The 16,861-nt window shown below is 46.3% G+C and overlaps 1 protein-coding gene across 1 annotated transcript in view; it reads right to left on the reverse strand.

Moving 5' to 3' along the window:
• MSH5 (mutS homolog 5) overlaps window positions 1–16,861 on the reverse strand; it is a 360,046-nt gene that overhangs the window by 266,073 nt on the left and 77,112 nt on the right. The window contains exons 3-4 of the mRNA XM_077460730.1: window positions 934–1,014; window positions 711–770 (exon numbers count right to left, since the gene is read on the reverse strand). Of these exons, the coding sequence (XP_077316856.1) occupies window positions 711–770; window positions 934–1,014 (141 nt within the window). The remainder of the gene's footprint in view (window positions 1–710; window positions 771–933; window positions 1,015–16,861) is intronic.

The raw sequence follows: 16,861 nt of genomic DNA on the forward strand, positions 1-16,861 counted from the left end.
TGTTGGAACTTGCCTGCACTGTCACACCCCATCACATACCTACCAGTCCATCATGATAGGCTGACTTGTTGATAAATAGAAATGTGGTGGAACTGGAGAGAGAAGGTAAGTTCTAACATTACCTGGAAGTGTCAAAGCTTTGCCTGGGGTTGTCCCCAAAACAGTATTATAGGAATAATATTAAAATAGGGACACCTATTCTTTTAATCTTGTTTCCTTTCTTTTCCTGTTTTGGTTACAGGACATGAAGTGAAGAGAAATCTCACCAATGAGACACAGATGGGAAAAAAAAATAAACATTGACAGGAGTGCTAACCCTTCCTTACTCTACCCTAAATGAAAATAAAAAAAATAAAAGCTATAGCTCTACTTAAAATTGTATACCTGCAGATAGTTTTATTTAATTGGAAAGCACCATTATCCATAGTGCACATATTTCTGTTTCTACAATCAGTTTAGTAAAGGTTAACAGTGGAATGTTTGCAGTTGTATCCTGCATATTAGTCTTTGTCCCCTACAAATAAACTTTCTAGTAATGTGTTAAAAATTCACAGCTTCTATGCCGTCTACAGAGATCACAAGTTCTGCTATCATTCTTCCTCTATTGTGTTGTCTTTTTAAATAGAGACAAGGGACTTCAGAACAGATAATGACTGACATTTTATATCCGGACATAGGATACAAACAGAGGCCTGCGCAAGGCTGATTACCAAAATCCATTCGAGGAAACAGAAAGATCTCCACTTTCAATCTTCCATCAACGTCATCATCTGGAAAAGGAAGACATGTGAGTATAAGCTGTACAGCTGATAATGAAGAGGATATTAGTTGGTAGCTTCTACAGAATGGATTATTGTGTCATGTATAGAATGTATACAAAAATATCAGGAAATATCTGGAAATAGAATAAAAGGAAGAGCAAAACCACATTACTTAAGGTTCGAAGAAAGTCAGAGAAATTCGGATCCTGCTTTGCACTGGTCACAATACATTTTGGTCGCAGGTCAGCGATCACTGGAAAAAGAGTGAAAAAATGAAAAATTGCATCAAATACCGTAATTTTCCTTTCCTGACGCCGCATACATACGATATAGCTCCACTCCTATATCCACCCACAGGACCTGTTTAGCTCCATAAAAGTCTAAGACCCCTTTCACACTGGGGCACATTGTAGGCGCTACATTGCTAAAAAATAGCGCCTGCAAAGCGTCCTGAAAGAGCCGCTGCTGTGCCTCCAGTGTGAAAGCCCTGAGGACTTTCACACTGGAGTGGTGTGCTGGCAGGACGGTAAAAAAAGTTCTGCTAGCAGCATCTTTAGAGTGGTGTATGCATCGCTCCTGCCCATTGAAATCAATGGGGCAACGCGGCTATACTACTGGCATAGCGCTGCTGTAGTAGCGCTTTGCGGTGGTTTTAACGCTTTCTCGGCCGCTAGCGGGGAGAAAAAGCTAGCGGCTGAATATTTACGCAAAATTGGCAGTAAAGTGCCGCTAAAAATAGCGACGCTACCCCAGTGTGAAAGGGGTCTAACTGAGACAGGGCCACCTTAACAGCATCATGGGCCCCTGGGCAAAGTAATGCACTGGGGCTCCTACAAGCCTGTCCCAATTTTCGCACCCATTCTCAAGAATTAAAGTATAATTCCTCACTGTGCACCACATCGCAGCCTCGCCGTGCCCAACATCGCAGCCTCACCGTGCCCAACAGTGCAGCCTCGCCATGGTGGAGAAAGAGAGAGTGGCGGGATCCTGACTGGTCTGGAGGAAGAGGAGAGCCGGGGATCACAGAGCAAGAATAGCACGCTGTTACAGCTTATATGAAATTGCCTCCGCTCTGCTCGCCGTCACACAGAGCCCCACCTTCTCCTGACCCCGCGCCTGTGACAGAACACATCCCAGCATTCTGTCTATCACAGGCGCGGGGTTAGGAGGAGGTTGGGCTGTGTGTGATAGCGAGCAGAGCGGAGGCAATCAGGGCAGCCATCAGAAATGTTGGAGCCCCTTACACAGCTTTCCTGTCCTGCAAGCGTATCATTCCAGTGTAAAAACATTCGGGCTTTCACATTGGGGCTGCAGAAGAGGCAGTTTACAGGCGCTTTTCAGGCACTATTTTTAGCGCACAAACGCCTGGAAAACGTCTCAGTGTGAAAGTGGTCTAACAGGACAGATTCTATAATTAGCAGACCCACATGAAACGTTACCTGAGGGGAGATACATAAATTGTGAGATATCAAAGCAATTTAGACACTACCTGTAACATAACATTCCACTTAGTACACGTGTGTACAGACACAACTACTCACCGGCATCTGCACGGGGGAAGGAACTCCGCTCCTCATCTGCTCCATCTGCTGCAGGGATGAGCTTTGTGGCATGTAAGCAATCTGTCGGAGCACAGATAAGACCAGCAGGTGCCCCCCCCCCCCAGGTTCAGTCCTGTTCCTGGTCACAAGGAGCTGTCCCACCATGGCTGTGAGCCCCTCTATACTTTAGGCCACTCCTTCACACTTCCTGGTTACCGTGGCAACGCCAAGGTCACTCCTCACAGGTGCTGATGATTAGAAGCCTGCGGGGGAGATGGGCAGAAATGCCCTACAGGCAGCGGGGGGAAATACCTTGGGTGCCCGCGTTGCTTGAGACATCTGGGTCCCTTGGGATGCCATACATGAATGTGGGCTGTACCCCCCCCCCCCTGATGGCTGCCCCAATTCCAATAGCTTTGCTCTAGATCTGACCGGCCTTGATGGGGCCCCATGTGCATCTGGGGCCTCTGGGCTGTGCCCAGGTGTGCCCACTCTGTAAGACGGCCCAGAACTGAGAGCTACCTCCTCCCTTCTCCATATAAAGCACAAAGATCAGAGGGAGGGTGCATATACTGACATGTATTGGCGTCAGGAAAGGAAAATTACGGTATTTGATACAATTTTCCATTTTGCAGACACCAACATGGCAGCATACATATGATAAATCATAAATAATGAGCTTTTGAGAGGGAGGGTTTAATGCTGCAAACTTAGTCCTTATTTAACAATAGACATAGAAGCTTGGATAGTTTTAATCCCAAACTCTACTGTAGTAAGAGCTGATGGAACCATCCTGTAGTGTTTCAAGAACCTGTGATGGGATGACCAGCTAGCCGCTTTGCATACTGTCTCCAGCGACACTCCTGCATGCGTTGCCCAAAAAGAAGACATCGCCCTGGTTGAGTGAGCTCTAACCACCTCTGAAGGGTCCTTTTTGCTTACTGGGCACTTAAACACCCTTCCTGCCCAGACCAATTTTCAGCTTTTGGTGCTCTCACATTTTGAATGACAATTACTCAGTCATGCAACACTGTACCCAAATGAATTTTGTGTCCTTTTTTTCCCACAAATAGAGCTTTCTTTTGGTGGTATTTGATCACCTCTGGGGTTTTTATTTTTTGCGCTATAAATGAAAAAAGACCAAAAAATTTGGAAAAAAAACGCATTTTTCTTTGTTTCTGTGATAAAATTTTGCAAATTATAATTTTTTTTTCATAAATTTTGGCCACAATTTATACTGCTACATATCTTTGGTAAAAATAACCCAAATTAGTGGATATTATTTGGTCTTTGTAAAAGTTAGAGAGTCTACAAATTGATCACATCTGATTTACTGGTGGTCTATCTCATTTCTTGCGACCCGAACAAGTCAGGAAAGTACAAATACCCCCAAATGACCCATTTTTTGAAAGTAGACATTCCAAGGTATTTACTAAGATGCATGGTGAGGTTTTTGATGTCATCTTTTTCCCACAATTCTTTGCAAAATGAAGATTTTTTTTTTTTTTTTTCCTCACAAAATTTTCAATGTAATAGGTTATTTCTCTCACATGGCATGTGTATACCACAAATGACACCCCAAAATACGTTCTGCTACTCCTTCTGAGTATTACGATACCAAATGTGTGAGACTTTTACACAGCCTGGCCACATACAGAGGCCCAATATTGAAATAGCACCATCAGGCATTCTAGGAGCATAAATTACACATTTCATTTCTCAACCACCTATTACACTTTTGAAGGCCCTGGAGCACCAGGACAATGGAAATGCCCACAAAGTGACCCCATTTTGGAAAGCTAACACCCCAACGTATAATCTATGAGGCATAATGAGTCGTTTGAATGGTTCATTTTTTTCCCAGAAGTTTTGGGAAAATGTGGAAAAAAAATGAAAACGCATTTTTTTTTACGCAAAGTTGTCCATTTATAAGATATTTCCAACACATAGCATGTACATAGCAAAAATGACACCCCAAAATACGTTCTACTACTCCTCCTGAGTATAACGATACCAAATGTGTGAGACTTTTACACAGCTTGGCCACATACAGAGGCCCAACATGCAAGGAACACCATCAGGTGTTCCAGGGACAGATAGCATGCACATACCAAGAATTACACCCCAAAATACATTCTGCCGAGAAAAGAGTAAACAAAAGATTACCTGTGGTTTTAGCAGCACAGTTGTCCACAGGATGATAGCACTGGTCCAGGCAGCAGGAAGGGACTTGGTCAGCAAAAGTGAACACAATTTTCCAGGCAACAGGCAGGTATACTGTCCATAGTCAATATTGGCAGCAGGCAGGGATACTGTCCATATACAGTCCAAGGTCAGTGCAGGCAGAGATCGTCAGCATTGCCAAAATATTGGTCCTGGTAGTAGGCAGGAACATGGTCCATCCATGTGGTGTGGTCAGTTCATGCGACAGGCAGAGGCATGATGGTATAGGTCCTACAGGCAGCAGGCAGAAGTAGGGCCTTGTTCAGGACAGAATGGGGATAGGGGTAGAGGCTTCGCCCACCCAAATCTCTTTGAAGCCTCCGAGTCTCCAGACCCTAATCTAGGAATGAGAAAACAAAGGAAATTGTCTTCTTCATCCAAAAAAACTATTCTGGAGCCCCTCACATATGTGAGACCCCTGTTATGAATCCCACTAGTCCACTGAGAGGGTACAAGATCAGTCCAAGAGGCAGGCAAAAGGCATGGTCAAACAGTCCAGGGTCAGTTCCAGATCAGGCAGAGGTATGTACAGAATCAGTAGGCAGAAGCGTGGTCGAATAACAGTCCAGGGTCAGTTCCAGATCAGGCAGAGGCATAAACAGAATCAGTAGGCAGAAGCGTGGTCGAATAACAAGCCAGGGTCAGTTCCAGATCAGGCAGAGGTATGTACAAAATCAGTAGGCAGAAGCGTGGTCGAATAACAAGCCAGGGTCAGTTACAGAGCAAGCAGAGGCATAAGGGGTTTGAAGGTAAATGGCAGGAAGTGAGGGTTAGGGTTACCATACTTCACTAATAATTCACTGAAGTATGGTAACGGCGGAAACAGTCACCTATGCAGAGGCCTGGTTGGGAAGGGCATTGGGCACAATGATAAGTGGTGTCTCTTCTCACTCCTCGTTTGCTGCACACCCGACATTTTTTCTGATGTCTTCGGCCTGTTTGTCTGGGAGGGATTTTATCAGGAAAGTGGCGTTCAGAGAGTCTGCTAATTACATTGGATCGAATGTTTTGTGGTGGGCCGTTGGGGTATATAAGGGCAGTGGTGATTTCCTCCTGGTAGCCAAGGAAGGGTATGGGTCTTTCTGTGGACTTACGATAAATTACATACGTGTTGTATATGGCCAAATTAAAGAAATAAATTGAAATTTTTTTATACCACTTGTATGTTCTTCTCGTGGCAAGATAGGGTTCGAGCATCTGGTCGTTCAAGTCGACACCCCCCATGAACATGTTGTACTCATGGATACAAGTGGGTTTTTGTATTGGGCCATCCCTCCTGGTGATCTCAACAAAAGTGTTGTTGTGGATCGAAGAAAGCATGTAGACATCCCTTCTGTCCCTCCACTTCACAGACAAAATTTCCTCGTTCCGTAAACTCGCCGCTTCGCCTTTTCTTAGCCTTTTGTTGACGAGGCTTTGAGGAAAGCCCTTCCGGTTCGTTCTTACGGTGCCACATGCTGGAGTTTGCTTTCTATGGAGGTTGCGGAACAGGGGTAAACTGGTATAAAAATTGTCCACATACAGATGGTAGCCTTTCTCAAGGAGTGAGTTTATGAGTTCCCAAACAACTTTCCCACTCGATCCGATGTATTCGGGGCAATTAGGGGGATGTAGCTGGGTGTCCTTCCCTTTGTATACCATGAAGGAATATGTATACCCTGTGGCTCGGTCACACAACTTATACATCTTCACTCCATAGCGGGCCCTTTTGGGGGGAATAAATTGCTTTAGGCCCAGCCTGCCAGAAAATGTTATCAGGGACTCATCCACACATATGTGTTGGTCTGGGGTAAACAACTGGGGGAAAATCTGAGAAAAATAATTTATTAGTGGCCGAATTTTGTAAAGTTTATCAAAATTTGGGTCATTCTGGGGAAGGCACTGGGTATTGTCATTAAAGTGTAGGAATCTCATTATCATTAGATATCTGGTCCGGGGCATTATTGAGGAAAAGATGGGCATGTGATAGATGGGGCGGGATGACCAATATGCACGTATTTCATTTTTATTGTTTAGTCCCATACAAAATGTGAGGCCCAAAAATTTTTTAAACTCCTCCACTGTTAGGGCTCTCCACTCGTAGGGACGGGCATAAGAGGATGTTGGGTTGCTTTCAATAAATTGTTGGGCATATAGGTTGGACTGGACCACAATGGATTCAAGCAAGTCCTCTGTAAAAATTAGGTGGAAAAAGTCCATCAGGGAAAAATTGTGTGTGTCCACCTGGACTCCTGGGTTGGCAGTGAAAGGGGGAACGTTGGCTTCTCCTGAGTTAGGAGGAAGCCACAAGGGGTTCTGGAGGGAATAGGGAAGGCTGGCATGGGACCTAACCCTTTGGGGCCGAGTTGACACCCCACTGGTACGTGGCCTTTGCCGAGGTACTGTGGTGCCGGTGGATGGCACTGGGTTGCCGGTGGATGGCTCTGCGGTGCTGGTGGATGGTACCGCCTCCTCACCAGTGCGCCTTCGTCTGACGGGCGGACTATCATCTTCCTCCTCTGAGGCTGTCATGGTACTGCTGCTGAGGACAGGCTCGTAGTCCACGTCAGAGTCACAATCTGAATATGAGGAGGAATCCGAAGCGGAAACCTCCCCGTTGCTCTCGTCGGCTGCAAGGATATCATATGCCTCCTCAGCTGAATACAATCTTTGTGACATTTTTATTGGTCACAAATGGCACTGACAGGTGACGCTGATCTGGCAGATGACACTGACAGCACTGATCACAGGTGACACTGACGACACGTGGCACTGACAACACGTGGCACTGGAGGCAGATGGCACTGGAGGCAGATGGGGCTGACAGATGGGACTGACAGATGTGGCTGGCAGATGTGGCTGGCAGATGGCACTGGGGCTGGCACTGGCAGATGGCACTGGCTATTTGCTCTGGCAAATGGGGCTGGCAGATGGCACTGCGGCTGGCAGATGGCACTGGCAGGTGGCACTGACGGCACTGGGGCTGACGGCACTGGGGCTGACGGATGGCACTGGCAGGTGGCACTGGCGGCACTGGGGCTGACGGCACTGGCAGGTGGCACTGGGGCTGACGGCACTGGGGCTGGCAGGTGGCACTGGCACTACTGGCAGATGGCACCGCTGACAGATGGCACTGGGGCTGACAGATGTTAGTCACAGTATTGAATACACAGTATAACACTCACAGATCCTCTCTCTCCTCACACGCTGTCTCTGTGTGAGGAGAGAGAGATGGGAGATGATCTCATTTGTTTACATTTGAGATCATCTCCTATTGGCAGCTGCGATCGCGCTGTGAACGGCCGCTTTGATTGGCCGTTCACGGCGATCTGTATTCGCCTGTCTCCGGGAGACACGGCGGATACAAAACTTCCGCGATGCTCACCCCCGGCGGCGCGCATTGTGGAAGTAAACAAAAGGACGTCCAGGGCAACCGCCCGGACGAACCCGCCTGCTCTACGCCCGTCATTCGGCTATAGGGCGGGCGGGAGGAGGTTAAAATCCAGGCCGAGATGGTTCTGGCCGAGTCCTCTTTCCCTTTACATTTTCCGGAAAGGTATAATGAAAAGTCTGTCAACATTTGACTGATGAAGTAGCCTGGAAATAGGCTTTGCGGACTTTGGGAATGTCCAACTTGTGCAGGCCAGCATCTGTTTCTGCTGGGAAGGCTGGAAGCACCCATTGATTGGAGAGATGAAATACTGATGCTAATTTTGGGACAAAGCGATCCAATGGTTTCAGCACAACACTGTCTGGGAATATGGTATAAGGTTCAGCTGCTCCCAATGCTTGGAGTTGACACCCTTCCCCCTGAAGTTATGGCTATAAGGAAAGCGTTTTTTAAGGTGATATCCCATAGTTAAGTCTTCTGTCGGAGCACAAGGAGGCTTTGCTAGAAAATTGAGGACTACTGCCAGGTCGCATTGAGGGAACTCTATTTCTCTTAGGAGGGCGTAGTCCAAGTACCACTTTCATGAAGCGTTCCACCAGCAGGTTTGCTGCCCATTTTTTTGGGGTAAAATCTGCACCTTAAGTGAACTTACGTGGAGCCCCAAATCCAAGATGGTTGGTAGGAAAGACAGTATTTGAGACACATTCGGGTTACTAGGGTCGAACGGACGTCCAGCTGCAAAGCTTGTGAATCTATTCCATATTCTGGTATAGATGGCATTGGTTGACCCCTTTCTGGAACTCTGTAAAGTTCTAATAACCTCTGGAGAACATCCTAACTCTTGTAACCCCTGCCTTTCAATCTCCAGGCTGCTAAGGCCAGTCGTGATGGTTGAGGATGTAGGATCTCTCTTTGTGACAGGAGATGGGGAGTCACTGGCAGTGACCGGTGGGTACGTGCTGAGATCCATTGCCAGAGAGAACCATGGCCTGCAAGGTCAGTAGGCTAGTATTGCAATGACTGTCAGATTCTCTGCCAATAATCTCTTCAGAAATTTCAAGATTAGAGAAACTGGAGGGAAGGCATAGGCCAGTTGTGCAACCCAAGGATGGGTCAAGGCATCCGTCCCCTCCACTAATGGATGAGGGTAGCGTGAGAGGAACCGGCTCACCTTGTAGCTGTTTGATGAGGCAAACAGATCCAGTTGCGGACACCCCCATTCGTGGATGACCTGTTTGAAAACTTCGGGTGACCATTCATTGGGAACCTTGAATTGTCTGGATAGATGATCCACTTCCAAAAATTCTGACAGCCTGGAAGATATATGGCCCTCAAATGTGGATGATATTGCTGTGCTAATGTCATGATCGGTTCCACCTCTTTCAAGAGAGATTGGCTGTGTGACCCGCCTTGTCGCTGTATATACGACACTGCTGCCGTGTTGTCTGTAGCAGGACTGTAGCGACCCTGTATGTGAGGCAGCAAGGTGGCTAACGTCATGAATGCTGCTCTAAGCACCAGAGACTCTGGTGCATCTGGCTGGTGATTGTGATTGGCTGGGCTAGACAAACCCTCTTCCACTGTATTAAGAAGCCCTGTTGGAAAACTCTGAGTCTCCAGTAAGCCCAGGGGATCAATTGGATGAAGCAATCATCCCGAGAGGACTCATGCTTTGGAATGCTAACATTACTGGTGTTGCCAATTCTTGTTGGAACTTTCCCTGATTTTGGGGAGTTTGTGAAGAGGCAAATAAACTGTGGCTGCCTGGGAATTGAACTGGGCCACCAGGTAGACCATATTCTGTGTAGGTTCCTGTAAACTTTTTTATTGATTGACAATCCAGCCTAATAAGGTGGACAACAGGTGCTCCTTCTGCGTACGCAAAAGGTCTTGGTCCTGGGCCACGAGGATGATGTTGTCCAAGAAATGATGGACTCTGAGTCCTTTCTCCCTCAGTGGGGCCAAGACTGCAATCAGAACTTTGGTGAAGGTTCGAGGAGAAGTGGATAGGCTGAAGGGAAGGCAGACAAATTGGTAATGACTGTCTCCCACTGCGAACCTGAGGAACTGTTGGTATGACTAAAAATCGGGACATGCAGGTAGGCATCCTGTAAGTCTACCGAAATCATGGTTCCTTCCCATCAAAAGGCAGCTTGCAGCAGTTTTGCTTTGAGGATGGGTCGGCCACCCAGGGTTTTAGCCACAGAGCTCTTTTGGCTGTGACCGAGCTAAGCATGGCTCTAGAAGACCATTGAATGATGTTTATAGCTGCCTCTCCCACAAAGTCCGCTGAGAGCTTTATTTCATCAAGAGCCTTGATATTTATTTTCCTTTGGCAGCTGGCTATTGATTGCATACTCCAGGTTCTGTGCTCACACACGCATAACGCTTACTATGGCGTCTATCCAAGACATCCCGAAAGGAGGAGGATACAATTTCTGCAACCTGTTTGTTGAAAAAGATTTCCTCTCCTTCCTCCATTCTACTTGAAACAGGCCTCTTATTTCTGTCATAAGAGGAAAGGTAGCTACCTGTTTCTTTAGTTGGGGATAATAAAGTCTTCTTCTTTGGAGGAGGTTCCGGGTCTTCCCATTCCAGTTCAGCTTTTACTGCATTAATGCATGGCTGCACCATTGCAAATTCAAAGCTTGAACCTTCAGGCTCCTCAACTGAGGAGAAGGCGGTATCTTCTCCTCCTGCCTAGGTGGTTGGCTGTAATACTGGATCTGATGAATCAGTCTGCCAGCCGTCACTGCTAAAGGGCCTGGTACCTCTCTAGTTAGAGGGGGTTGAATGGCCTGGTGCAGGGCCCACATTCTGCTCATCCGCTTCTGTCCCTGGTTGCCAGAGCCGACCGGAAAAGTCTGCCAATGAGTCGGACTACGTTCTTAAAGCAGGGTTGACACCTGCTGACTCTCATACTCCTGGTCTCTGGTAAACTGTCTGAAGCAGCTGCTGCAAATTAGCTTTCCTTGCATGGGGACATTGCCACATGACCAACATTTGCCTTTTGAGGGCTGAGCCCTTGGAGGAGAAGCTGTGTTCTTTTTAACCGTACATTTGCATCCCTTGTATTGGGGTCTGTAAGGAGTCACTTTATGCCCTGGAAAATTCATGACGAGCCAGAGGGTCTCTGGACCACCCAGAGCGGGAGTGTGAGCGGCTGGGGTTAAAATAGACAAGAAGGCAAGCTCGTCAGGGCATAACGCACTCTTTTGTCTCACATCTTCTTACTTACCCAAAGTTGGCCCTTACCTGATAGTGTGGTGGTCTTGGTTGTGTGGCGGTAGGCTCATGCTGGCAGGTGAACCGAAAGATGCGGAAGGGACTGCATGGCAATGTAAAGAAATTAAGAAAAGAAAGGGAATGGAAAGAGCGAGGGAAATAAAACACATGTGTATAAATATATATATACCTACATAGACACATATTTCTCCCCCTTTTATATACACATACATGTTTTTTTTTTTTGTTTTCTTTTAAAGAAGTATGGGGAACCAATCTCTCTATCTCTCCCTGCCTATACCCACATACCTGGACTCAGTCTGCTCCTTCTGTCTGTCAGATGCTTAGATCGAATGGCATCCATCTTTAAATGTCTGCCCCTTAAATAGGGTGCCTTTTCCTTAAGACTCCAGCCCTTCGCTCATCCTCCTATTCAGGAGGGCTGTGTCACTAAAGGGAAGCCTTTTCCCTCTTCAAAGATGGCTACCGCGTCCTCACGGCTTCTATAAGACCCAAAAACATGGCCGTCAGAGACAACCACGCATGCGCAAAAGAGCAGAGTCTCCTGAGGATGCCTGAAAAGCAAAGGAGATCCATGTGCGCGGCCCAGAGAATACACGAAGAGGAAGAGAAGTGTCAGAGGGGCCTCTCCCCAACAAAACCTCCCCCTTCAATCCCATACAGCACTAACAAAATCAGTGGAAATTTGGCACATTTTGTAGGATGAAACAAAAAAGGTCAGACCTGAAAGAGGGATTCCATAGAAAGGACACAGACACCATGCAGTCACAGCAGCTTAATCCGGACCCCACAGCAGGCATGCCACAAGAGGGATAACGTTGCTGATTAGAGAACACCTCGCCCCAAAAGTGCACCAGAAGGGGCTCCCCACCTTGTTGGTGCGTTTAGCAGCCTAAGATGTGGGATTGAATGTTGGGAGAGGGTGAACCCAGATGGACTCCAACATCAGCAGGTAAGAGCTTATTCTGTGTGTAACGGTCTGTAGGTTTTGATCTTTGAAGACAAAAAGGAGGATGGGGGAGGTAGCCCTCAGTCAGACTTTTATAGTGTTAAACAGTTCCTGTGGGTGAATATAGGGGCGGCGCTATATATGTATGAGGCCATGTTGGCATCAAGAAACAAGGATTAAGGATATATTGCATAACAGAATTCGGTATTCAGGGAGACGGAAGGCACAATTCTGCCTACCCAACACTGCAGAAACTTACCGTGTTTTTCACTCCATAAGATGCACTTGACCATAAGACACACCTAGGTTTTAGAGGAGGAAAACAAGAAAAAAAATATTCTGAACCAAATGGTGTCCTAAAATATTTACCAGTGCCCATGAAATGCAGCCTGACCATGTCTCAGCAACAATGGCAGGCCCAGCTGGGAGATTGCTTGGCGCTCACAGGGGCTTCAGATGTCTGTTCTCCTCTCTCCTGGTCTCTTCCAGCGGGGGCGGAGCCTAGCATACATTCACTCCATAAGACGCAGAGACATTTTCTCCCATATTTCTGGGAGAAAAAAGTGTGTCTTATGCCCCGTACACACGAGAGGGATTAAGTCTGACAGACCTCCAAAGGAGTTCCGCCGGAGTTCCGCCGGAGTTCCGACGGAGTTCTGGCGGACTTTTCGACCGAACGGACTTGACCACACACCATCACACCAAACTCCGACGGAGTCGAACGTGATGACGTACGACTGGATTCGACGTAGGAAGTTCATAGACAGTAGCCAATAGCTGCCCTAGCGTCGGTTTTAGTCCGTCGGAGTAGCACACACACGAGCGAATTTTTCGAAGGGGACCGGGTCCGGCGGAGTTCCGTCGGGAAAATTTGAAGCATGCTTCATTTCTAAAGTCCGTCAGACTTTAGCGAAGCTAAAGTCCGTTGCAGCCCACACACGATCGGATAGTCTGACGGACTCAGTCCGTCGGAGTTTGGATGTCGAAAAGTCCGCTCGTGTGTACGGGGCTTTATGGTGCAGAAATATACGGTACATTGTCCATGGGCTTCCATAGATGACGATTTTCACAAGCAGGTTATTAGAATTTGTAAGGCTGGGTTCACACATGTGCAGTGCAAATTGAAGCTCAGGTTTCCCTGTGAAGAGAAAACTCAGTTGTTCAGCGTTTCATGTCAGTTTTTGGTCAGTATCAGCTCAGGATTGCTTCAGTATCAGCTCAGGATTGCATCAGTATTTTATCCTGTTCACAACGGAACACATCTGACAATCAGATGCATGCCCATAGAAGATAATGGGCCTGAATTCACACCTGAGCACTGCCTAGAAAACGCACACATTTTCTGTGCAATGCGGGGTGCAAATGAATCACACATATGTGAACCAGCCTCATTAAAATGAATACATATAAATTAGTGCAGCGCTTAAAGGCACCTATCTCAATAGGTGAAAAAAATTGTGTATATCTGAAAAGCACACAAGTGAATGAATAAGTCCACAAAATATTAAGAGCAGTCCCAAAGTTAATCACTCTGGTGCATCTAGAGCTTTGTTAAAGTCCTCAAATGGCAATCAAGGCTAAGTATCTTGTCACATTCTCAGACTTCAAAGCTTCTTGAAAGTAGATTATAGACAAGTAGAGAAGGTAGATACTCTTACCAGATAGGTTGGACACACCCACCGTATAGTAGTGTGTCTTACCAGCTTATGGGGGGGGCTCCAGCCACTCACCCCAGTACACCGGCCAGATGGTATTTTCCTCTTGGGATTCCTTACGGTATCCCTGGCCCAGCAGTTGTTTGCTCCCCACATTGCAATTTTATATTTTTTGTTGTTTTTATGTATCACGTGATTTTATATTTTTTCAAGTTCTGTTTATCAGAATTTTTTCAATAAACCATCATTGGTTGTATTTCACCATGCGAGGCGTTTTTTTATGTTTTGTTCCTTTTATGGTGAACCTTTACGAGACTTCTGCCACCAAGTTCTACAGCAATTTATGGTACGGAAACTCCATCCATCCTCCCCATCTGGATACCGTAAGGAATCCCAAGAGGAAAATACCATCTGGCCGGTGTACTGGGGTGAGTGGCTGGAGCCCCCCCATAAGCTTGTAAGACAATACTATATGGTGGATGTGTCCAACCTATCTGGTAAGAGCATCTACCTTCTCTACTTGTCTATAATCTACTTTCAAGAAGCTTTGAAGTCTGAGAACGTGACAAGATACTTAGCCTTGATTGCCATCTGAGGACTTTAACAAAGCTCTAGATGCGCCAGAGGGATTAACTTTGCGACTGTTCTTAATATTTTGTAGACTTATTCATTCACTTGTGTGCTTTTCAGATATACACAATTTTTTTCACCTATTGAGATAGGTGCCTTTAAGCGCTGCACTAATTTATATGTATTAATGTGAACTTGGTTTGTTTGTGTGCTAGCAGCTGGGCTGTGTTCTTCACAGAAATTTTGTAGTTTCACTACTTTTTGTCACTTTTTGTTTTACTTTCGAAGTAGCGCGGTGTTTTTCCCTTTTTTTTGTTCATTAAAATGAATGTATTTTGAAAGGTCCTGCGAATTGGATGCGGTTTAAACCGCATCGAATTTGCATAGGTGTGAACACGGAGCCCAATGTAGTAAAGTCATAGCAACCAACTAATTGTCAGTTTATGATCAGCTAACTGGTAGCTTTGGATTTGCAAAATTATTTGGAAGGATTTCAGCAAACATAATTTCATATTTATACCTGCCCTGTTTTGTGGCTTTTGAGCAGGTCATGCCAGTGCATACAAATTTTTATATATAAATGTCTTGATGGGTGGCTGTCATTCTGGAGGAGTGGGCATTCCTAGGCATTAGCATGCAACCTGGTCTAGAGAACACTGACATGTGATGCCGAGCCTCCATGATGAAAAGAATCAACATTCAGGCTGGGTTCACACTGAAGCACCGAGTGGCTCATAGCAGGGGTCCAGTGCGACTCTGTTCACCGTTTCTGTTCCAATTTCAGTCCAAATTTTTGGCTGAATTCGGACCTGAAAAAACGGACAAGAAGCACAGAACTTCTGTGCAATTTTCACCGGAGCCGCTCTGGAGATGTGAACCGACTCCATAGAGAGGCAGTCACAATCTCCTGACATGCAAATCGGAATAGTGTGAACCCAGCCTTATTGAATGAAAGGGCAGGCAGGGCTGGTGATGCCGAATGTCCTTCAGTCAGGAAATGAGGTAGACTCTATAGAACTTGATGCAGCTCATCCTGTGAAAAACTTACAGTGTGCAGTGAAATCAGAGTGAACAATTACAGTACAGAAGAGGAGCCTGTACAACTGTGCAAGACTGAAAATAAGGCTGGAGTCCAGCTTTAAAGCAAATGTTATATTGGTTTATATTTTACCTTCCCTGGTTCCTATTTTTCCTCTCATTAATATGCTAAAGACATTTTTAAATAAACCTGTTTTAATTGCATAACTTATTTTAGACCCAGATGTCCTCACTCAATCTGTGCTTCTCTATGCAATGCAGGCAGCCCATGGCTGGCAGGGTGCTGTACAGGGCTGTATTCAATGCAGGGCAAAGGGGGCAGCTGCCCTGGACCCAAAGCAGCTGCCCTTTGAGCCCCATGCTGCACGCAAATGTCATGTATAACAATAGTCCCAGGACAGTCTTGCTAATTGGTCCATTGGTGACTATCCTGGCGAACAGGGTTCCGCTTTTCAGTTATGCACAGAACATCACTATACTATTTTTCCTGTTAGCATGGTGACTGGACAGCAGGATTAGGATCAGATCCCTTTTCATCTGTGGGGAGACAGCAAAAGGGTCTGCAGGCAGGCTTCAGTCCCTACAAGGAGCCTGCAGAAAACCACACCCTGGTTCTGCCCCTCCCCAGCAGCACAGCTTGTTTTGTCCGACTGCAGAAAGAAGATCGCTGCACTATAAGTCCCAAAGTAATTGTGGGTGGTATAAAGTGGCAACACCCCACTGATAGGACCTGGATGGTGGAAAAAAAGATTATGATTGAGATATGAGGTACAGAGGTATGCAAGACGAGTATTGATGACAGTGGTAGAAATTGGAAGTACAGTGGTGGCAGGGGGCACATGGGTGGCATAGGAGTACAGGTTTTGGGAGGGGGAAATTGTGTGCAGAGGCATTTGTGGGGAGGAACAGTGCTAGCACTGGTGTGTTTGTTGGATAAAAGAAGGGGGAGGGGTGATGGGCATTGGTGACAGATGGCTATGGTGGTAGAGCAGTTGTGGCAAAGGTATGTTGGAGGTGGGGTGCGGGGTAATTGTAGAGGTATGCAAGGAGGTAATAGTGGTGACAGAGTTGGTCAAAGGGGAACTCTGCAGACCCTGATGAAAAGGGGAGCACTGTGGACCATGAAGTAAAGGGGAATGCTGCAGACTCTGGTGTAAAGGGGGACACTGATGTAAGAGGTCCTCTGGTCACCAGAGAGCCCCAGCCACCCTTTACACTTTACAGAGTTTGCAGGGTCCCTCCTTACCTTAGAGTCTGCAAAGTTTTCCCTTGCACTGTAAATGCTGGGAACTTTGATGTGGAGGGCGCTTTCCTACCAGTTTAGCCTTCGTTCACATATATGTGAAAGTGGATGCGTTTTGAACTGCATTTGATTGGAATGACATGTGAACCAAACTGGCTTTCTATGGAGCCAGTTCACATATACAGTTCCTTGAAAAAGTATTCATACCCCTTGACATTTTCCACATTTTGTCATGTTACAACCAAAAACTTAAATGTATTTTATT

The sequence above is a fragment of the Lithobates pipiens genome, unplaced genomic scaffold (genome assembly GCF_037356315.1).
Source record: "Lithobates pipiens isolate NorthernLeopardFrog02 unplaced genomic scaffold, aLitPip1_a1.2 Scaffold_1, whole genome shotgun sequence".
Classification (NCBI taxonomy): Eukaryota; Metazoa; Chordata; class Amphibia; order Anura; family Ranidae; genus Lithobates; species Lithobates pipiens.